Here is a 22,067-nt window from a genome sequence, read left to right on the forward strand (position 1 = left end):
TTCGATGGATTTATCTATGGAAAATGTGAGCACCACAGGCGGTGGTCACCCCCAGATCAACAGGAGATTAATCGTTTCTAAAATACGTGCAATAGGAGGATGTGTTGGAGCTGCAAGTTTTAATTGGAAATCATGTGGTCCGCAAAATGTTCGATTGAATCACGAAGCGATAATTCAATGCTTAGCAAATTTTGCCGCGTGTGAGCCATAATATACCGACGCCGGCTTCGTCGCCAATCCTTTATCAAAAAATCGACGTGGCTCGTACTCTTATGTAACAAGAGATTATTGCGTCTCGTAGGTTTGAAGCAAAAATACCATGCAAAAACTGATGTATCACAACCTTCTAATAATTTGAAGCTAGTCGAGCGCATTCTTCCGAATCTTTGTGCGATATTGAAAGTTGTGGATGAAATAAGCGGTTCATTTGAAGATTATTGGAGCATTGTGGTAGCTTGCGTGCGGCGAGTGCAGTCCAGTCTTACTTCATTGTGAAGATGGCTGTCGATAATGCTGATGGCGCATAATCTATTCTATCAATACGTGGTTTTGATGCTGTTAAACGTTTTTAAGGCCACTACTTTTGAGGTATGACAACGTCATTGTTCCATTCCTTGCCGGATATGTGGAGCTGCACGGCAAGCAACGTCGCGGCCGTAGTTTTTCCTATTTCAGTACGTAGCGGTCATATATGTATGTAATCGTTACGTTTCTATATTACTTTAGAGCCATCCAGGAAGTCTGTGGGCCAGGACAGAGCTTCCATTGCTGTATTATATTGAGATAAATAGCATCAAAACTACGCGCAAAAATCAACTATCTCTGTTTTTATTGGTTCAATCTAATACTTCAACTTTTGTAAAGTTTTACAGTAAGCGTTTTGAAGCATAGTATCGCTGAGTTAACGCAAGATACACGCCATGAAGAACAGCGCTTTGAAGCCTAGAATTTCACAGCAAAGGCACAATATCCAATGCAGGCTCAGTGCAATTGTGGGGCTTCAATTCCTTACCGAGGCTTCCTTCGGCTTCATGAGTCCCATCATATATATTGTAATGACCGAGGTGTGTAGATTACTATCGCACACACGACAAACAAGTCCAATCTATGAATGCAGTGTGCTGATTAGAAACATTTGTGAATTTTACAATTATAGTACTTTGCTAGACTGCATCGACAAGGACTACCGATTGACTGCGGCGCAAATCCACGCGACACGGTTCCACAGAATCTATTTTGCTGAACACCTCAAATGTATTCATCAAAAACGTTGTGATTAGGCATGCACAGACGGATCACGACAAGCTGCTTGGCTCTCAAGGTACGAAGCATCATCATCTCTCTCTGTGTCTGGTTTTCATGAGCGACTTATTGGCAAGAACAGTATTTTCGCCTCCATGGGATCAATTTGCAATTTCATTCTTGCACCTGTGCTTGGCCAAGCATCGGATATTTATGGACGCAAGGTAAATTTCAAAGATACGTCATCTCCAATAGTTTATAAATTGACGAGGTCGATTTTGTTATCATGTTTTCTAGCCATTTTTAGTCCTCAGCCAGTTGGTCAGGGTAGCAACACCATTCTCCATCATGTACTTTATGCAACCACACGGCTCCATGACGCCATATCTTATTTTGAGGCTGATCGATTATGGCTTTGGGTGCATTTTACAAACGTGTCAGCATTTTTGATCGAACGAACCTTACCAAGCTCAATTTTATGGTACAGGACAGCTGGTGTCTTGAGTGCAGCAGTCGCAGATATTGTAGCTCCCGAGAATCGTGCAGCAGCTTTCGGGATTTTATTTGCTAGTCAATCCTTCGGTTATTACGTTTCAGCCTTCGTCGCCCCGTTTTTTACTCGAGTAGGTATTGTACTTTTCATCCAATTTTACAATCTCGTAGTGAAATATTTGATGTAGGAATACATCTTGCGAATTGCTGCCGGTCTCTTTACGTCTCGAGTACTTTGGGCTCAAGTGATCCTACAGGAAACCTTGCCGGCACGAACACAACGTATCAAAACACAGTGTGTTATGAAAAACCCTATCATCACATTATCAATCCTTTTTCGAAATAATCTGTTTCTCCAACTCACGTGCTTGATTGCGCTTACGAGTTTCGTTACGAGTGGAATTTTTCAGATTCAGTCTTTTTATTTAAACGTGGGTTATTTCGATTGCTGCGCCATACGTTGCATATTGGTTCCTCACAATTGCTGCAATGTCTTTTAGACTATTGTTGGCTTTCAGGCTAGAGATTTTGGGACTTTAATGCTGATCAACGGTGCCTTTTCATTGTTGGTGCAAAGCTTATTGCTTAAGCCTTTGGTGAGCTGCTTCAAGGAAAAAGGAGTTGTAATCATCGCACTGACCGCCAGCCTTTTCAAGACTATTGCCTTTGTTGAAACGGCATTTCATCCTCACAAGTGGATTGTATATGCATCAAGTATGCCTGGAAGTCTGAGTGATCTGTCGTTTCCTGCAATCTCAGCTCACAAGTCTATAAATGCATCGGAAGAGGTGGCCAATTTTTGTTCATAAACTTTTGTCTCTGTTGTAAACTCAACTTGCAATTTCAGGAGCAGGGACGTCTACAAGGTTCAATCTACGGCGCACGGTCGGTATTCGACGCCCTTGGCCCCATCATCTTTTCGTCTCTGTATGCTACGATGACTCGACAAGCTCGTTGGACTCAAGCGCTTCCATTCGCAGTAGCTGCTTGCATCTACTTGATCGGAATCGGTGTTGCTCTATCTCTTCCTGTTGGCAAGCCCTTCGCACCAACTAAGATTACTGAACCGATAGTTCCACATTCCTGTTGTGAGGCATCTTCCAAGTCTGCCATTCATTTTGAAACGGATGTTGACGTCAACAAAAGTCACGACATTATTTACTATGAGACTCTTAATGATGATCGATTACTGATGGAACCGCTGTTGTAAGAAAATGAATGCACCACATGCTCACAAGTAGAATGCTGGACCAAATTTATGAGATGAAGCCTTGACCATGAATAACAAATTAATAACTCAAGAGATACATATCCAATTCCGTATAGCTCCTCTAAATATTTCAGATATTTTTTTAGACATGAACAATATTCTCAGTTGAAAACATCACATAATTATCTGAAAGTATGCCAATTTCTTTAATTCATTTTTCAAGGCGTCGACCCAAGCAGTGGCTCTGCGAGAATTTCGTCACCAATGTTATAAATACGTGCATCAGCCGCTCCACTCCAATCATCTTTTTGTTCCATCTCTTCGTCGTCGTCTTCAATCTTAAAATACATGGATCCAAGCGATTTCCCACACCTTGGCGGCATTGAAGAAGCACCAGCGATAGTATTCTCTACACAAGAACTCTTTCCAATTGGCAGTGATAGAGCCAGTCCAATTCCCACAAAATAAAGAACCGAAGCCACTACATATGGAAGAGCTTGCGACCAAAGTGATTGGCGCGTCATAGCTCCGTATAATGACGCAAATACCACCGGCCCTAGCGCTTCAAAAATCGAGCGAGCACCGTAGATTGCTCCTTGCAAACGCCCTTGCTCCTGTTATATGAGAGCAAAGTTGAGCAAGATACGATCAATTGCCGTAAATGTCAACAAACCTTTGCCGAAGCGTTTATTGACTTCAGCGCCGAAATCGCTGGAAAAGAAAGATCGCTTATGCATCCAGGTACGCTCAGCGCGTATACTAGCCATTTGAAAGGATAATATGCAGTAAGTGCATAGCCACACGTTCCAACTGTGCTGGCAACTAAAGCGACGACAATAACGCCCTTTTCTCCAACGCAACTCACGAGAGGTTTGAGCAGCAAAAACTGACCCAACAATGCTAAAATGCCAGCTAGAAGCATTAACCTACTAAAGTCACTCGCATCAAACCCGACGATGCTCTGAAGAACATTTGCTCAGTTCAAAGTATTAGTATTAAGTAAAGGAGGAGATGGCGTACATTGAGAAAAAAATAATGAATCTGCAAAACTCCATTCATGACAAAACTTGTCAGCGCAATCAAGCAGGTTAACCGCATAAATAATTGGTCTCGAAAAAGAATTGTCATTAAGCTGATTGGATTCTCCATGACCCAGTGGGCTCTACTCATGCGCAATGTAGGCGAAAGTGTCTCGGGTAAAATAAAGATTGCACACAAAACTCGTAGCACGAAGAGAACAGCTGCGACCTGAAGGATGTGCTCCTGCAAAAAAGAATTAAAAGGCAATATTCCATCGTCAAGAAAATGACAGCCATACCCTTGAAAAAAATGGCGCAGCAAATGCACTAGTACAGTAGCCGACAGACAGACTTGCAAAAAGAATTCCAAACGCAGCTGCTCGGTCTTCAGGAGCGACAATATCAGCGATGGCAGCGCTCGTGACACCAGCCACCCTAAGACATCAATAGCCATAAAATTGGCCTATGTACCTATGCTCAGAATGTACATCTCATTTACCCAAAGCTTGAGTCGACAAGTCGTAGCAAAAAATATGGTGTAATGGAGCCTTCTGACTGCATAAAGTACATGACAGAGAAAGGAAAGCCCAGCCTCAATACCTGATTGAGTACCAAAAATGGCTAGTAGAGCAATATCAACAGCATTTTAGTAGTTGGACCAAGGATGTTAATACCTACTGAGCTGAAGATTATAAACCTTGCGTCCATAGACATCTGAAGCTTGACCAATCATAGGCGACAGAACCAAATTTCCCATACAGCCTGCAGCCGAAAATACACTACAATGGATAAATAGTGTCCATTTAGCTTCATAAACTCATAATAAACTCCAGTTATACCTCGACAGCCAAGCAGCTTGTCGTGACCCAGCAATGCACGCCTATCAGATTATTCATGAGTTTCGGTTTTCCATTGAATCCATTCAATAGCACTATTTCTGCGAAACCTCGTCGTGTGGCTCGACTTCACAATTAATAGGTGAGCCATTTCGATGCAATCGGGCAAAGTACTATAGCACGCGATGTGATTAAACCAGGTATCAAACGAAGGTGAAAAGTTGAAATCGACCTCCGCCATGACGATTGACAGAATGGGGCTCATTATGCCAAATGACCCGGCGGATAAGGCTTGAAGCCCCATTAAAGCGCTCACTGTTCTATTTATTCTCTGCTGCTTCTGCTGTAGTCTGCATTGTGCGTCGCTCGTCTTTATCTTCATCGTTGATGAGGAAATTGAAAGTGGATTTTCGGAAATATTACGTGCTTCTGTAGTATTTCGATGTAAACAGTACATAGATATAATGAATCAGTGCGAAGCATAATTAATATTTGGGCACCATGTACTTGAAGTGTATCTAAAAGTTATCAGAAGCAAGAAATTTGTTGAGCATATCAAGCGCAACTGCTGGCTGGTCCTTGAGCATGAAGTGACCAGAGCTGAAAATGCGCAAGAACGTAAGTTGGTTAGCGAACGATCGCAGTAGGCCAGCCGTTGTTCCATTAGTTGTGATAAAGGAAGTCTCCTGCGCAGCATTAAAGCCGTCTTTGCCTTTCCACTGCAACGCAAGTGTCCAGGCTTCAATTCCATGCCAATTGCACACGAGATCGGCATCACCCGCGTATATGAGCACGCGTACGCCGGCATTTAGTAAATCAGCCACGTACGAGTCAAATGGTTTAGCTGGACTAGCCGATTTTAATAAAGCATCGTGTATGTTCAAGTTACTTTGCTGCCATTCTCCAACGAGCTTCGAGTCCAATCCAAGAAATTCGCGAACATTCGGCGCGTTGATGTATTCAGAAACATATGACATATCATAAAACTCGGTGTCAACACCGTGGGTTTTGCATGGCAAACGGATGTCGTACGGGTTACGTTTAGCCTTGAGCATCGGGTCAAACAGCTTTTGGATGCAATAGTCCTCAACCGTACCACACGCCGTCTTTTTGTGTGAACACTGCTCTAGTAGATTTTTACAATTAGGCATCACCGCCTTCATCTCATCCAGCTGGGCCTTGTCAACTAACGAAATGTTGTACGCATTCTTGATGGCCATATCGATGTAGTGTGGCATTTGAATTGCAGCTTGGACGAGCCCATTGCCAATAGCAATGCCTTTAAGATTAATAAACGTAGTTCCAGCAATTTGCTTATTTTTTTGCCACACATAATGCGCTGCCACCGGAACATAATGTCCCCCATAGCTCTCGCCAGTAATGTAAAAATCGCGGTTCGCCAACTCGGGGTGCTTTTGAAAAAATTCTTGTAGAAAATAGTAGATATTTTCACCCACTTTGTCTTCGTTATTGTCAGTATCGTGTTTGTCACCGTGTATAATGCCAACTGCAGTCAACCACACGACGTTGCTCTTGTTCGTCCACGAGTACGGATTGAGTTTTGTTGTCAGATCAGGCAGCACATGGCATGGTCCATTCTCTGTAAGCATTGCTACCATGCTGGAGCATTCGAATCCTCCTGTGAGCCACAGCACAAGCGGATCAGTGGATGGTTGATTACGCGACTCGAAGTACCAGTAGGTAAAGTGATCGTCGCCGTTGTTAGGTAGCTTAATGCACCCAGAGTCTTGGATGGTGAGTCCACAATAGACTTGATTGTCGAGTGCTGTCGTGTTTGCTGGATCAGGTTGCGTCGCAGCCCGAATCTCCACTTGTGGATCTGCCGTCTTACTCTTTCCGTCGTCGAGATGTTCAGCCAAGTTGATGATTATGAGACTGATGACACATAGCGCAAGAAAGAAGGCGCCACCTCGTCTGAGATCACGTTGGCGCGCTTCCTCGCGCCTCCAAATGTGCAGATTATATTGTAGCGAAGTTGAGCGCTGATGCAATGGAGTCGTCTCGGACTCCATGACTGTCTTGTTAATTGACTTTTGGTCCGGCTTGCAGTGAATTAAAGCTTAGGGTAAACAGCGCATAATTGTTATGTTGCGAGAAAGGCAGAGTGGATACAGTAATCGGTGTCCGCCGGTCAGTAGGGCAATCATATACATAAATAAAGACCACACAGGTTTTGGGGAGTAGATACCATTTGTCTCGAGTATCCGAAAGCACAAAGTCCGATGACATCCGAAACGACTCCGCTGACGTCAAGTCCTCGTGTACAGCACTATGTACGACAAGAGGCCCGCAATCGCATTATCCGCCGCGGCTTAATCGCTGTGCTGGCGCTCATTGGCATCTGTATGTTCGTGGTCTACATCATAGAACCAATTTTTTTCAGCATCGATACCAAGACCAACAACCGTGAACCTGAGGGAGTCCCCGTTGTTGCGGGGACTGGAAGTAAGGATGTTTTCTGTGGGCTCACTACCCAAGACTCAGGGTATATTAAGCTCCCTAACAAGGTCGACGATCACTACTTCTACTGGTATTTCGAATCTCGGAGCCAACCAACTACCGACCCCCTAGTACTTTGGCTCACAGGAGGCCCCGGATGTTCCAGTATGATGGCGCTGCTCACGGAAAATGGACCGTGCCACGTGCTTCCTGACCTGTCAACACAACTCAATCCGTACTCGTGGACGAATGAGAGTAATGTCGTGTGGTTAGACCAGCCAACGACAGTGGGATTTACTTACGGTGACATACGTGATGGTGACAGTAATGAAGACAATGTGGGTGAAAACATCTATTACTTTCTACAAGGATTTTTTCAAAAGCACCCAGAGCTGGTTAATCACGACTTCTACATCACTGGCGAGAGTTACGGAGGACATTATGTTCCAGTGGCAGCGCATTACGTCTGGGAGCAGAACAAGCTGAACGTCAACACTTCTAAATATATCAACCTTAAGGGTATCGCAATTGGCAACGGTCTTACTCAAGCTTCAATTCAATTGCCACATTCGATTGATATGGCAGAAAAAAACGCGTACAACATTTCTTTAGTGGATGCGATGCAGCTTGAAGACATGAAAGCCGAGGCGCCGGTCTGTGGTGCGATTTTAGACCAATGCCCTCAAAATCTTACCGCGTGTTTTGTCGGATCTGAATTTTATATGGAGAAGCTGTTTGTTCCATTATTGTCCGCAAATCGTAATCCGTACGACATTCGTATGCCTTGCACAAGAATGGACGATCCGACCAAGTGTTACGACATTTCCTATGTTTCCAAGTATTTGGATTCTACAAACGTTCGTAGGGCTTTAGGTGTCGACTCGAAGCGTGTGGGAGTGTGGCAGGAATGCAATCTGAACGTAAGTATGGCTTTCTACATGACAGCCGATATGGCCAAGCCATTTCACACTTACGTCGCTGATTTACTGAATGACAATATGCGCGTGCTCATTTATGCTGGTGACGCCGACTTAATGTGCAATTGGTATGGAAATCAGGCTTGGACGTTGGCCCTCGACTGGAAGGGCAAGAATCAATTTAACGCAGCTTCTGAAACTACATATATTACAGCTGGCGGACTGATCGGTGGTGTCGTTCGGTCGTATGATCATTTTACGTTCCTTAGAGTGTATAATTCGGGCCATATGGTGCCTCAGGATCAACCAGCAGTGGCTCTTGATATGCTCAACAAGTTCTTGAAAGACCAGAGGCTTTAGCAGATAAAAAAGGCTCAAAGTAAGCGGACCTTTCTGTTGTGCTTGACTGACAATATCGCCCATAAAAATTGGTCGCTGAATTCTAAGCGTAGACTATCTCACTTGGAGCTCAATTCAGAGTTATTTCGTTAGATTGCTTACAATACAAATCAAAGGCATCACTAACGTATTTTTTCTCGCTTCAACAGGCATTTGCAAAAAAGCGTTTACGCCTAGTTGTCACCTTATGCCCGTCATAAACGAATGCACTCCGTTGCGGTCGCACGACCGCCATCTGCATCGACACAATCGCAAGAAGCGCGCAGATGGAGATCGAAGGGCTCGCACTATTGTTTTCTTGCTATTGTGCGCTCTGATGCTGGTTATCATTATCCACATTTTACGAAGATATGGTGCCTCGCGCCTACGAAATGCTTGATCATCTGACCGACATGGCTTAATGAAGCATCCCTCCATGTTTACTGACGTTTAAATAACTATTAAAGCGCGTAGTATAACACGCATAAAAGCATTATGCCGGACGACAGTGCCCGTGTATTTTATTCACATCGCATTTGTTTTCGTAAGCTCTATCCTAATGCACGTCGCCATCCGTCACTGCTGCTTGTATAATCATTGTCTGACGCTGCTTGCTGTTTGTACAGGGCTGCCAAGGTCACCTTCAAAGTTACTCTCACGTCCGATCCTAAGCTTCCCTATCGAGTGTGCGCTCTCTCATATTTCTGTTCTTCTCTGCTTCGGTCTAATTTCTAATGATGTAATTATCGAAGTGTCAACGTACCAGAGCAGGCTCCATTCACAGCCGTGCTCAAGTATGTTGCGGAAGAGGTACGATAAAGTACACAGTCATGATAATGCGTTGCAATTTTGATGACGGAGTTATGCCTTGCTGCGTGTGGGTTGATTTTAAACAGTTCCACGTACCAGCAGCTACCAGCGCAATCATTACTAACGGTTCTTCTTTAATAATTTACTACAGCGATTGAAGTGTTGGACAGGCTTAACTGATACAATGTTTGCTGTAGATGGTATCGGCATCAATCCATCGCAGAGCGCTGGGAACGTGTTTCTCAAGCACGGCTCAGAGCTACGTCTGATTCCACGCGACCGCGTCGGGGGCAGCCACTGGAGACTATAAGACTCAACAAGCACTTTGCTGTTTGGATTAGTTAATTTTATACAAAGTCGGCACTAATCCCTGCAATTTCAGTTATCGTTGCTATCAAGTGGTGTATTGATCTACCGTACATGAGGTGTAATTCGTGCGTAGTCGGTTTGCGAACACAATTCTGAATATGTTGTTTGAAAATCAAAGTCCCTTGTTATAGAAAACGTGCGTTACCGGGTCTTTCTTGAACGATCGCTGACGAACACTTTCTTGCAATTCGGGTTCGAGCGCCGACACAGCCATAGAGCTACGTTGCGGAAACAGAGCGCAGCAGAGCGGAGTCGAGAAACTGAGACACACACCTGTGAGGCCAATCATAGTCAAGGCGTTCACTACCTTGTTATTGCGGAAAAGAGGACGTTGTTCTAGCTTACTCATGACAAGAGGCGGAATGAACATGCCTGGTGTGGCCATGAGGATGCGTGAGGGCACGACTTGGGCCACGGCTTCGGCTGCCGCGCGTTTGCTCTTTCCAATCTTAACCCCATCATCGGTCTCTACTTCAATACCATTAAGTAGTTCAACCTGACGCATGAGTGGAATATTGACGCAGTTTGCGGCGGCAACAGCCACAAAAGGTACGAGGCGACCGACAATTCCATTACTGAGCTTTGGACGCTTAGCCACCCACTTGTTAAGCCCCAGTGCTGTCGCTACCGAGGCTGTGGTAGCTGCTGCATAAGCCTGCAGAAGCTGCTCCTGACTTACGCCCGTACTTGCGTTACGGTTAGTGTAATTGACGATAGAGTTGAAAGTTTGGTTCATAAATTGCCAAAAGATAACAGCAGGAGTGGAGCGATAGAACGTCATCATACAACCTGAGATGATCATGTTACCGGGCACCTGGAAGGCCATGCGACCGGCTAAAAAGTTCTTTTCACCCGTGTCTGGATGAAAAGCGCTGTCCACGAGTTGCTTGGCACTCCAGATCTCCTCTTCGCTCAGATTCGGGTGCAAACCAGCCTTGTACTCCTCAACCAACCGCTTGGCGGCATCCAGATCAGCGTCGCTAGCCAGCACATTAAGTGGGTTGGTAGTAGCAAAGAAATGCTTGGCACGGCCTGAGTACGTGCTTTGGTCCCAGCGAGGCTCGTCGAGGTTTACGTAGTTGGACGGCATTGTAGCAAACAGTATATACAATTGTGAGCAGATAGTTAAGTCATCGATTGGATGCAAGAAAAGCAATTAAATAATGTGAAACTCGGCGAATTGTTAAATAAATTACGCATAAAAAAGCTGTACACATTTATTTTGATGGGCAGTTTGTATGTTGTGGTCCAAATAAATTAGGATTAAAATCTTTCTTATGCAGTGTATTCTGTCACTGCTCACGTTCAGATATCATCAACCACAACCACCACGTAGACTATAGGAACTGCATTTCTTGAGCAATCGCAATCAGTCTATTCTTAAGACAACCGAGACGAGAGATACAATCCTAGTGGCTTTTGGATGTAATGTTATGGCAGGGCACAATCAATTGAGGTATTCTAAGCGTCTTGGCGTGCGTTAGTCCAGTGTAAATGCTGCGCTCACTCAAACAGAAACAGACAAAAGCAAAATTTTGCTTTGAAGTTTGCTTCATCGTGCACGTAGTGATAATGAAACAGCAAATACTTAAGATGCATGTGGACGCCACACCAATTCCATTCTTTGCTAGATTCGCGCTCTTGCCAAAGAAAGCCAGTTTGATTTGGACATGATCAAGGAAGTGGACAGACAGAAAGAAAATCGATATTTTCATTTCAAATTTAAAAACAATGACTGAGAAACGATTATTGGTAACAATATCTGAAATGAAATGCTGACGCAATAGTAGCGATGACGAACGGTGGGTCGGTTTATCAAATAGGATTGGCAGATACATAAATCAGCAGATGCGTCAAGGAATCTTTGCATAAAAATGCTGTTTAGATCCGGATGCTTTCATCTCGTTATTGTGGTCTCATAGACCAGGATTATTCTATGCGAGCTCAGATCGATCTCCTGCATTGATTTTTTCCGCCTCACTGCTCACATTAAGATAAAAAATGCTTCGACCACAATGATCACGTAGACTGCTCCCTGAGCAAGCGCAAGTTAAGATATTTACCAGAGACTGGTCAAACGTCTGAATATGTTACGAAGATTCTTGCGTGCATTCGTCCTAAGTAGATTTTGCGTTCTTTTAAACGAATAAAGGATAATAGAAAGCATTTTGCTCTCAGTTTCATTTCGCGAGAGAAAATAATACTGTGTTGTGTTTTTAAGCCAGTGTAGTTTGACTTTATCTTTGCCAGGCATCAAATTTGCACGGCAAGAGCCTCCCTACAATGTGCGCAATTGACAATGGGGACATGGAGTTAATTGTTGGTAACGTATCAAGCGACAAAATCTGCAGGCGATAAAATTACCACTAACGCCAGTAGACGCGATTGGTTTGTGAAAATACGGCTCTGAAGACATAAATTATAAACTGATGGCTATGTTTTCTGGTTTTTATAGTTTTGCTTTCTTCTATCACAAATTACGTAAAAAGTATTCGTACTTATCATGTTTACCTGTATCCAACGTATACCAGCTAGCAACTGATTTGTCATGCTCACTTCTAGATTTCCGCAAAGGAGAGCGCCGATCTTTTGACTATTGTCAGATTTGATTCGACCACATGGCCACTGAATCGACACCATTGCGTGGCGTGCAGTACGCTTCAGACGCTCAAAAGCGCAAACGTATCGTTGGCGTCACTGGCGCAGTCGTCGTCGTCACTGCTATTATCATTGTGCTATGGCTCTCCCTAAGCAGCCATAGCTCAAAAAGTCACGAAGTTGAAGTGCCTGAGCCCACTCCCGCGCTGCGACCAGAGTCACCCGCCATCGCTGATATTCCAGACGCATCTCCGACTGAGGATCCACGTGCTCCAATCAATCCGGCGTCTGATGCTCCTGAACGAGCTCCCGGCGACCGGCATCCTCCTGCTGAGACTGTCCCTGCTATTCAGCCAATTCCTGCTGCCGAGCCTCTGCCCATTCCTGCTGCAAAACCTGCTTTACCCTCTGAGCCTCAGCCCGTTGCCCAGCCTACTTCTGCTACAAAACCCGCAGCAGCCTCTGAGCCTCAGCCCGTTGCCCAGCCTATTCCTGCTGCAAAACCTGCAGTAGCCGCTGAGCCTCAGCCCGTTGCCCAGCCTATTCCTGTTGTAAAACCCGCTGTAGCCCCCGAGCTTCAGCCCGTTGCCCAGCCCATTCCTGTTGTAAAACCCGCTTCAGCCCCTGAGGCTCAGCCTATTCCTGCTGAAAAACCCGCTTCAGCTCCGAAGTCTCAGCTGTCTGCTCAGCTCACCTGAAGAAAATAGAAGCTTTCAAGCTCTTATTGAGTGTGTGGCGTCTTGCTTTTGACTCATTTGCATCTTTACCGGCTAAAGAGCATAATTCTTCCGCTGATAATGCTCGTAACGGTATTGATTTGCATGTCCATAAAGACAACTATGTGATTTCAAAAAAATCTTTATCTTTAATAATTAAGATTTGATTCATTTTTGATGATCGAACAAACATACAGAAAAATCAATCTGATTTCTAATTTCTAAATCTTTTTAGATGCAGCGTGCTTCCGAGTTGTCGCCGCTTGTTGCGGAGAGCTTTCGTTCTTCTCCCTCTTCAATTTTGGCGAGTAGATTTCGCTGGTCTGTACTGCTCTCACCGCTTCTCGTGGTCTCTGGCGCGGCACTTCTTTTCACACTCGCATATGTGATGCAGCATGATTCACTTAGATCGAGTGTAAAGAATCTCAAGGGGACCGCAAGTACTAATTCTGAGAGACCTGAAGATGAATTTTTCTGTGGTATTACGAACCATGAGACGGGTTATATCAAGTTGCCGAACAAGGATGACCATCATTATTTTTACTGGTTTGTAGAGTCGCGCAGTGATCCGCAGTCTGACCCATTGGTCCTGTGGTTGACTGGGGGTCCCGGCTGCTCCAGTATGACGGCTATCTTGGCAGAAAATGGCCCCTGCCTCGTACTTCCGGATCTATCCACGAAAATAAACGAGTACTCATGGAATCAACAAGCCAATGTCATCTGGCTAGACCAACCCACCGGGGTCGGGTTTTCATATGGTCAATACGATTCAGAAGATATTAATGTAGCGGACAACATCTATTGGTTTTTGCAAGAATTTTTCAGAAAACACCCGAACTTGATCAACCGAGAATTTTTCGTTACTGGAGAAAGCTATGGGGGCCACTATATCCCTGCAGCTGCTAGTCATATTCTGAAAGCCAACATGCTTCGGCACTTGCATTCAAATGCAATTTACATCAATCTGGCTGGTATTGCGGTTGGAAATGGACTGACAGACCCGGAAGTGCAATATCAGCACATTGTAGACATGGCTTATAACTCGTACAACGTGTCGCTGTTAGATAAACAAACAATTGATGGTATGCGCAAAGCAGAGTTAGTGTGTCGCGAACTTATTGTGCAATGTCAACATGAAAAATCGAAATGCTTGGATGCTTTAAGCTTCTGTTCCGAAACGCTGGAAGCACCGTTCTTTCAGTCTGGACGCAACCCATACGATATCCGTGAGCCGTGTACTGAAGACAACGTCATGAAGTGCTTTCACTTTGAACATATTGAAGACTATTTGAATACACCAAGTGTACTGGACAAAATTGGCGTTAATCTGAATAAGTTAATATCATGGCGAGAGTGTGATGCGACAGTTGGAGCGCAATTTGCTTTTGATCAAATGGTGTCTTCGACGAATGAAGTTGAATTCTTACTAGATGCAGGCGTACGGGTGCTGATTTACGCTGGTGACGCTGATCTTATGTGCAATTGGGCTGGCAATGAAGCTTGGGTCATGGCATTGGATTGGAGCGGCAAAGCCGAATATAACAGCGTACCCAACCGTCCACTAGTCACATCTGAAATGAAGAATGCTGGCCGTGTCCGTTCATTTGAAAATCTAGCGTTTGTTCGTGTATTTAACTCCGGGCATATAGTGCCAATGGATCAGCCTGCAGTTTCGCTCGAGCTGATTAATAAGTTTCTACAAAACAAAAATCTTTGAGCTTGAAGTATTGAGCTGCTCTCTAAACGCGCCTCGATTGGCTGATGAAGACATTGTTCGCCTTTCTCAACGTTGTGTAGTAGTAATAAGGGCCGAGTGCATGCAAATTCCTCATAGAAAATATAAAAGAGTGCTTACAATGAAGACCACGCCAAATTTGAAAGATCCGTCTGCGTGATTGGCAATCAGGAAGTGCGATGCATAATTAGCAAAGCAAATAGTGAAGTTTCGGATTTAGAGTGTGGTTCATAGGAATCGGTTAAACTCGAGTATTGTGGTCTCATGCAATAAAGATTTTATTATTGCTACAGGGGGGCCGTGGGCTTTGCACAAATAAAGCTTTTGACTCTAAGAGTCTACCTAATGAACACAACCAGCGCTCTCCAGAAAAGAAGTAATCTAATACTAAATATACGATATATTTCTTCTGTGACTTCTCGAAGTTTCATCGTTCGGTATTAATAAATATTTTCAAGTGCAATGTGAAGTTCGTACAATCGAACCGTATTATATCGTTAACAATTGTGATGGTGTACGCACAAAATTTGATTTTAGATATTCCGCTATTAACTACTTGGTCAATGTGTGGACGTCTTGAAGATGTCGTTTGCATACACACGCAGGGTGTATGCAAACTATACGAGTCTTAAATTTGTCTAAGCGATGTGTCACGGCAACCCTGTTGCACTGTCCGGCAACTGAGGCTTAAGATAATTGTAAAACTGGTACATAAATTGCTCGCCAGTCTCACCCCGGATCAACAAACATGCTTGAAAAAACCCGTCGTTAACTGATCCAAGGAGATCGCACAACTGGCAGATAAAGAATCGGAAGTGGTGACCGCCTGCTCGGAGCTACAATAATGTGTGAGATTTTATTGAAAGTTTTGAATACTGCCGGAAAAAGAGTCATCAACTCCTATAGACCATCAAAAAGCGAAACCACTCTGGCTAAGTAGTAATTACTGTCAGGTCAAAGTCAAAGCAAATCTCTGATCACACGAGACCGGAAGTATCATTAATTTACACATGATCTGGAGTGAATAGCCGTATGTCAAGCTAGCAATTTGAAGCCAAGAGGCCACGCGCTATAACGGATATAAACATGCTGTCTCTTGGTAAGCGAGGCACTCCCAATATGAAAAGTACTCAAGCGACAGTTAAGACGAACCATGTGTTATCTAACTTCTAGAATTACTAGTCAAGGGGAGAAAGTGCTGTCAGAATATGTTCATGAGTCAAGCACTCTTGTTGCCGAAATGACGTTGAAAGCATTTTTTGGAATGGTAACGGATATCGTTCATGTTCAGGGGCGGCACGTATTAAGACCTGTTGCTTGCATTCTTCCTTTAAGTAAGCGTTTGCTGTCACATCAAATAAAGAGTACACTTTCGACCCGTAACGATCGGTTGGGTGCGGGAAAAACACAGGCAGCGGATCTTTGCTGCCGAGCAAGCACTCTGTGAGCTGCAAGTGCAACACTTGAGAGAGAGCTACACATCTATGACCTGTGAGCCACCTTCAATTGGTAGAGAGAAAATAACGACCAAGCTCCAACGAAGAGCTTGACAGAGCCATTTCAATAAAATTTAAGGTATATTGCAAAGGTGAATCAAATAGAAAATATTCGCGAGATGTGATGCAATTGTGTCTTAAACACCATTGTTACAAAAAATATGGGGAAGGTCAACAGCAGAGTCTATGTTTTAAACACTAGAAATACGAGACCTAGTAAAATACCGAGTGTAGCCATTCTTGGTTCACCGTTAGATTGAAGGCGTGCGCCATGGAGATGGCCTCGTACCAAGAAAATCTCGGGACACTAGAGATCCCCGAGGACGATCTGCTTACAGCTGACCTTAGTATCTCCCCAGCAGCGTATGTTCGAGATAAATATATGCTGATCGACAATTTGACCTAAGCTGCTAATCGGCATGTTGCCCTGTTGTGGCCGAGCACCCCACAGATGGTGCACTTGTATGGCTTCCTCGCCTTTCCGCCAACCTCACCATGAGATCTGATGCGTCGTCTCCTTGAAAGACCTGCTTGTCGAACATACGCTGCTGGGGAGATATAAAGGTCAGCTGTAAGCAAATCGTCCTCAGCGATCTCTAGTGTCCCGAGATTTTCTCGGTACGAGGCCATCTCCATGGCACACACCTTCAATGTAACGGTGAACCAAGAATGGCTGCACTCGGTAATCTTATCAGGTCTCGTATTTTTAATGTTCAAAATACAATTGTATCACATCTCGCGAATATATTCTATTTGTATCACCTTTTTCAATAAGCTGTAAAATTTATTAGGTACAGGGCAACTTAGAGGGGAAGCGTCGGAATTTATTGTACGTTGCGGAAGTTGTGGTCATTAATCCCAGTCGTTAACGAAACTTTACTCCCTGAGCGAGGTGCTGTTTCCTAGCTTTTGTTGTTGTTGTTGTTGTTGTTGTTGTTGTTGTGATCAACCCATCGAACTATGTGAAGCCGCGGAAGCACTGATAGATCCTAGGGCGTCGTGCAGTCCGCTACATTTAAAATAATTTAAGAATTCGCGAAGGCGCTGATTTTGCCAACTATAGGTGCTGGATGCGTGCGTCTGCCGCGACGGAACAACTCTTCATGCTGTTAAAGACTATTTTGAACCGACAGATATAATATCGAGGCTATGATAGTGTGGCACACCGTCAATCATAAGCCTACGTTTGAGATTAGAGTTTATTCTAATTTTGGCTCGACGTCGACGCTATGAGACTTTGACGGGTTAGAGATAAAAACCTTTCGGCTCCACGCACTTCCCTCTCGGTTCACTTCAGTGCGTCATCAGCCAATGGATCGAATTGAAGCTATACAAGAAATTGTTTGTCCAAAATCAGCAGCACTATTCTTATAAAACATGAACAAAACTCATTTAGCAAGGATGATGAGCCGCGGTGTCTGCTTTTGGGACCGATAAAGGCAGCTTTCAGCGGGGTTGACGCACCTTATCACAACGTACGTATACATAACACTGTTATTACTACTGTTCGCTAACAAACATCCACGCTGAGGAATACCAAAGTATGGTACATCATTGAAGTGTCATGATTAGTATTGGTATCGATGAGTGGGGTAGGGCTCTAAAGAGATCCGTGGATAAGTAGGCTGCTAGTCTGACGCTATGCAATAGGTAAGTTTTATATTGGTGTAACTGTAGAAGAGAATTATAGATACCAGACATAATTTTGTATATAATGCACTCTTGGATCAAGTGAAAAGTCGTTCTTAGCTACTTACATGGCTCTCGGTCCCGCTCCGACCGAACGAGCTCATCCTATGTGCGTAATTCACTCAAACCTGTAGGTTCATTACTTTTTAATCAGGTGCACATTAGCTCCGTTTTCGTGTGTAAAATTGTTGTTATTCATCTCATCGATCGAGCTCAAAAAGACTGCATTATCTATACTTATGTAATTTGAGCTACTCGAAGACTTATCCCTGGGACAATTAGACTTGCTTGACAAATTCATCTTTCGGCTCAATTCTCACACGATCAGCGGCTCGAGTGCCTGAAAAAAACTGTTATTTCTCGCACGAAGGCATTCTTCAGCTTTAAAATGCGCAGGTGATACACCTCAAGAATTGCTTTATAAAAGATAGTGTGAGCACACCGGCTCATACAAAGAGGCTGTGTCCAGCCCTACAAGGATAAAGATGGAAAGAGTATATCTATGGGCACGAATGCGGCCATGACTTTGACGGGCATCACCGCGGCGAACTAGCGATCTCCAAGTAGGGGAGCTGCGCGTGAGAACGGGCTCTTATGTGCAACTCCTATGTAACAGATGCTCTCGTGATTCAGGAAATGAAGTAACAAACATTGCGGTTGACTGCAAGCGAACTGCAATGCCGTAAGTACTGGAATATTATATTCTTATTCGTCACACATCCGGTACAATTGGAATATAATTACAATACGGTACAGCTGTACTATACATTGGTGAGTAATGTCACAAGTACCAAAATTTAGATGAATATGATATCGATGAAGTTGATAGATGTTTGAAAAGGAGGGGTTCGTGGTAGTTGTGAGCTGCTAGTCGCACGTAATAAATATCAAGAAATGTTTTATGTATAATATTTAGCGTACATATTCTGTGTCGGCCTAAATAGATTAATCTCAGATGTGGTGTCGATAGATGCTTTCGGCTCCACTACTGATAGAAGTGTGCAAATCCAAGTCTGCGAGGTTGTAGGTGCAGACACTTAAAGTTAAAGATTCCTCTGTGCTAAGTGCACGGCAACTCCATTGCACTTGAAAAGTTACCCCCACGACCGATTTGATCAATCAATAATCTTTGGATATGATTTAAAATGACATGATAGATAATCTATGACTATTTTTTGTAAAAATTCAACATTACGTGTGAAATTTAACATTTCCAAGGACAACTAGATCAGCACGACAAGCTTATGTCTACCTTTTCTCTGAGCAGGATCGTTGGATTGGTGGTCAATTGGTTGGAGGCGAGAGTGCCCACCACTTCTGAAAATGCGCTAGCAAAGGACGGTCAGGCTCATCGCCGTGATGGTGTCAAGTTTTGCTCAAAATTTCTCTCAGAGGTGGTAACGGTGCTACATTTATGTTGGTTAACGAAAGAGTGCGGCTTGTGTCAAGACCTTTTGCATTCAAATTACCTTTTCTGAGAGAGCGGTCAGCATCGTTTCAAATGCGGAGAACAGCTTCTAGGCCCCGAGGGCCGCATGAGGTACTGAAAGTTGCAGCTCTATAATGCACCAAAGGCGATGGACCAACCATCCCGAAGGTCGAAGTTGAGATCTTTCATCTTCTAGCTGCTGAGCGGCTCGAAGGTACTTACATTTTTTATCTGCGAGCGAAAAACATCTGCGCTTTGCGTTCCCCGACTAAAGGTGCGGATAGCTGGTCTTCCACGCAAGGTCAAGTTCCATAAGTGTAATGGTCTACGCTTGGTCATTATATGATGGTAATACTATTGTAAAAAATTATGTGCAGTTTAGGAATTTATGGAAAAACGATTAAAATATGGTGTTCCACATGCATGTGACATCTTCTGAAGTTAAATGAAGCTATAGAGTTACAATCATTCTGGGTGAAATTCAATGCTGGTTCCTACTTTGATTTGTACTGGTAACGAGACCAACGTGTATCTGTCTTTCGAAATGGGTATTCGCTTGTGCTGGAAGCTTTCCACAAAAGTTGACGTTGAAGCATATCGAAGTTCAAGCTCCGTATACTCAGGATGCTGCATGAGTTCAAGCTGTGCTTCAACCTCAGTACACCCTTGATTGTAGTATTGCAGCGGTGGCACCCGAAGGGCTGGCTCTTTGCTTAGTGTAAGCAATGCTAAGGTCGTCGACCGTACCTTCTTTACAAGAACCAGTACGAGTGCAGCAGATCGCAATCCGCTGCCTCCAAGAGTACTTGAAACCTTAGCCAAGGTAAATGAACTCTTCTTTTCAAGATTAAAGCTGTATTTGATTGTTTTAGTCTTGGCAGAGCCGCCAATATCTAAAATTTTCTAATTAATAAAGTAATACCCAATTGATATAGTAAAACCGAACTAATATGCGTAACTAATGAAAATCCAGCCACTTAGCGGGTTCTTGTTACGGTGTATCCACACCATTGTGTGATTACATCGACTTGTGTAATCCACGCCTTTGTTCGGTCACACCATCTTGTGTGACCAACGCAGGGTACGTGTAAAGCTATTACACCCCCCCCATCAAAATTGTGAATACCCACAATTCGCATTTGATTGTCGCCTCGTACGAGGTTCGCGTGTATAAGACATCTTTACGCCCGGAGGACCTTCATCACGCATTTTCTGCTGAATGAGCCCTGTTTTTATAATACAAAAAACGCCCAGCCTTGCTGATTCCGAGGGCGCCCGCGGTCAGAGCTCTTCTATGTCTCCTACACGCGGTACAACTCTGGACAGTAAATCCGCGGCTTCACGGGAAGCACATCCCAAGCCTTAGGCCACCGGGTGCCGCACACCGCGCCCGCCACGGGCGACGGATCTCTTCTTTGAGAATTTGGTGGAAGTCGACTACGAATCGGATACTCCTTTTCTAGCCAATGGCGCGATCTGAGCCCAGCTCAAAACTTGCGGACACTGTGTCCGTTTCCGAACCCTTAAGTTCCGGGGGAAGTGGTACCATTACAAATCGCCTCGAAGAGGCAAAAGAAGCAGCAAATGGAGGCTGCACACAGGGCGGATCCCATGCGCTATGGTCGATCCTTAACCCTCGTGTGAAAAACAGCTGCCCATCTGCGGATCCCGCTACTAAAGCAAAAGACGAGATCGCTCGACCGTTAGGCATCTACGTAGTCGGACCCCCGTCCACTACACAAGCTGCTCTTGATCAGCAGAAAGCTCTCCGAGCTCACTTTTTGGCACCACAACAAATCCCAATGGATCGGTACCGCCCTCTACTTCGAGCTCAGAGAGAGGCATTTATGTACCCGCAATGCGGACTATTCCTGTGGTGCTCGCACCTGGCAAAATCGCTACAGATGATGAGGAGCTCTTGGAGCGATTGGTACAGCGGCACCGAAAGCTTTCTTTGCTGTTACATTACAGCGAAACCACGCGGAAGTGAACGTGTGCGGTGAACGCAGTCTTCTGTTTAAGTTTGCCAGACTCAAGGCGCAACGCCGACTTCCTGGGTATTGTCGCCTCGCGACATATGGAACAATCCATGACGCTCCTTCGAGCACTGTGGTTTCTCGCACGGGTGAATCTACGACCACAGCAGCTCAGGGCCATAGCTTGAGCTCGGTTCATGGCTCATCGGCTTTTCGGGTACTGCAAAGAAGCTCCAGGCGCACGACGACGCAAAACGTCATGATTCTTTTGATCATAAGCGTCTACGACGTCTGGGCAGTGGCACCTAAACCTTGTCGAGCTCTCGGAGTTTGGATATCCCCGTCACTTCACACGATATTGGATTCGACCCCTTTTCTACGACGTCGACCCACAAGGCATTCCACGTGGTAGTGGACGCCACCATTCTCATCAAGAAGAGTCGGTGGCGGGCAATGACGACTTGATCGATCGCCGTCCGTGACTCGTGATGCTCCTCGAGCGTTGTAGGACAAAGTCCGTCTCGACCGGCGCTCTTCCGAGCATCTTGCCGAGGATGCCTACCGCTGTGCGGAAGACCTTGAGAGTCTTAAGCACTTTGTGCACCAACTGCCTCATGTTAAAGACTATCGCGGTCTGTCGGAGCGGATCCTGGCCGTTGAGCACATATGCATCGCTTCATGCGAAGGTAGAGCGC

At 44.6% G+C, this 22,067-nt stretch overlaps 8 protein-coding genes across 8 annotated transcripts; 5 read left to right on the forward strand and 3 right to left on the reverse strand.

Moving 5' to 3' along the window:
• Positions 1 to 1,055: 1,055 nt before the first annotated feature.
• On the forward strand, positions 1,056 to 2,944 carry PHALS_06174 (major facilitator superfamily; the record flags this gene model as incomplete). The annotated part of the gene is made up of 9 exons (XM_024719416.1): positions 1,056 to 1,064; positions 1,157 to 1,219; positions 1,281 to 1,321; positions 1,385 to 1,466; positions 1,540 to 1,661; positions 1,730 to 1,865; positions 1,923 to 2,165; positions 2,235 to 2,522; positions 2,582 to 2,944. The coding sequence occupies 9 exons, from the start codon at positions 1,056 to 1,058 to the stop codon at positions 2,942 to 2,944; spliced, it is 1,347 nt and encodes a 448-aa protein (XP_024584717.1).
• A 218-nt stretch (positions 2,945 to 3,162) lies between these two features.
• PHALS_06175 (major facilitator superfamily) lies at positions 3,163 to 5,040 on the reverse strand (the record flags this gene model as incomplete). Its single annotated transcript, XM_024719417.1, has 9 exons — positions 3,163 to 3,558; positions 3,618 to 3,905; positions 3,965 to 4,207; positions 4,263 to 4,398; positions 4,463 to 4,584; positions 4,661 to 4,742; positions 4,803 to 4,843; positions 4,910 to 4,972; positions 5,032 to 5,040. The coding sequence occupies 9 exons, from the start codon at positions 5,038 to 5,040 to the stop codon at positions 3,163 to 3,165; spliced, it is 1,380 nt and encodes a 459-aa protein (XP_024584718.1).
• A 277-nt stretch (positions 5,041 to 5,317) lies between these two features.
• PHALS_06176 (serine protease family) lies at positions 5,318 to 6,832 on the reverse strand (the record flags this gene model as incomplete). Its single annotated transcript, XM_024719418.1, has 1 exon — positions 5,318 to 6,832. The coding sequence occupies one exon, from the start codon at positions 6,830 to 6,832 to the stop codon at positions 5,318 to 5,320; it is 1,515 nt and encodes a 504-aa protein (XP_024584719.1).
• Positions 6,833 to 7,042: 210 nt separating this feature from the next.
• On the forward strand, positions 7,043 to 9,674 carry PHALS_06177 (serine protease family; the record flags this gene model as incomplete). Its single annotated transcript, XM_024719419.1, has 6 exons — positions 7,043 to 8,467; positions 9,046 to 9,098; positions 9,181 to 9,240; positions 9,307 to 9,364; positions 9,451 to 9,490; positions 9,562 to 9,674. 6 exons carry the CDS (start codon positions 7,043 to 7,045, stop codon positions 9,672 to 9,674), a joined length of 1,749 nt encoding a protein of 582 aa, XP_024584720.1.
• Positions 9,675 to 9,845: 171 nt separating this feature from the next.
• On the reverse strand, positions 9,846 to 10,823 carry PHALS_06178 (sideroflexin-1-like protein; the record flags this gene model as incomplete). The annotated part of the gene is made up of 2 exons (XM_024719420.1): positions 9,846 to 10,006; positions 10,079 to 10,823. The coding sequence occupies 2 exons, from the start codon at positions 10,821 to 10,823 to the stop codon at positions 9,846 to 9,848; spliced, it is 906 nt and encodes a 301-aa protein (XP_024584721.1).
• A 1,528-nt stretch (positions 10,824 to 12,351) lies between these two features.
• Positions 12,352 to 13,029, forward strand: PHALS_06179 (FOG: Zn-finger; the record flags this gene model as incomplete). Its single annotated transcript, XM_024719421.1, has 1 exon — positions 12,352 to 13,029. One exon carries the CDS (start codon positions 12,352 to 12,354, stop codon positions 13,027 to 13,029), a length of 678 nt encoding a protein of 225 aa, XP_024584722.1.
• Positions 13,030 to 13,282: 253 nt separating this feature from the next.
• Positions 13,283 to 14,764, forward strand: PHALS_06180 (serine protease family; the record flags this gene model as incomplete). The annotated part of the gene is made up of 1 exon (XM_024719422.1): positions 13,283 to 14,764. One exon carries the CDS (start codon positions 13,283 to 13,285, stop codon positions 14,762 to 14,764), a length of 1,482 nt encoding a protein of 493 aa, XP_024584723.1.
• A 1,785-nt stretch (positions 14,765 to 16,549) lies between these two features.
• PHALS_06181 (uncharacterized protein) lies at positions 16,550 to 16,777 on the forward strand (the record flags this gene model as incomplete). The annotated part of the gene is made up of 2 exons (XM_024719424.1): positions 16,550 to 16,625; positions 16,686 to 16,777. 2 exons carry the CDS (start codon positions 16,550 to 16,552, stop codon positions 16,775 to 16,777), a joined length of 168 nt encoding a protein of 55 aa, XP_024584724.1.
• Positions 16,778 to 22,067: the final 5,290 nt, after the last annotated feature.

This window comes from Plasmopara halstedii (assembly GCF_900000015.1).
Source record: "Plasmopara halstedii genome assembly, contig: Scaffold_2956, whole genome shotgun sequence".
Taxonomy (NCBI): domain Eukaryota; phylum Oomycota; class Peronosporomycetes; order Peronosporales; family Peronosporaceae; genus Plasmopara; species Plasmopara halstedii.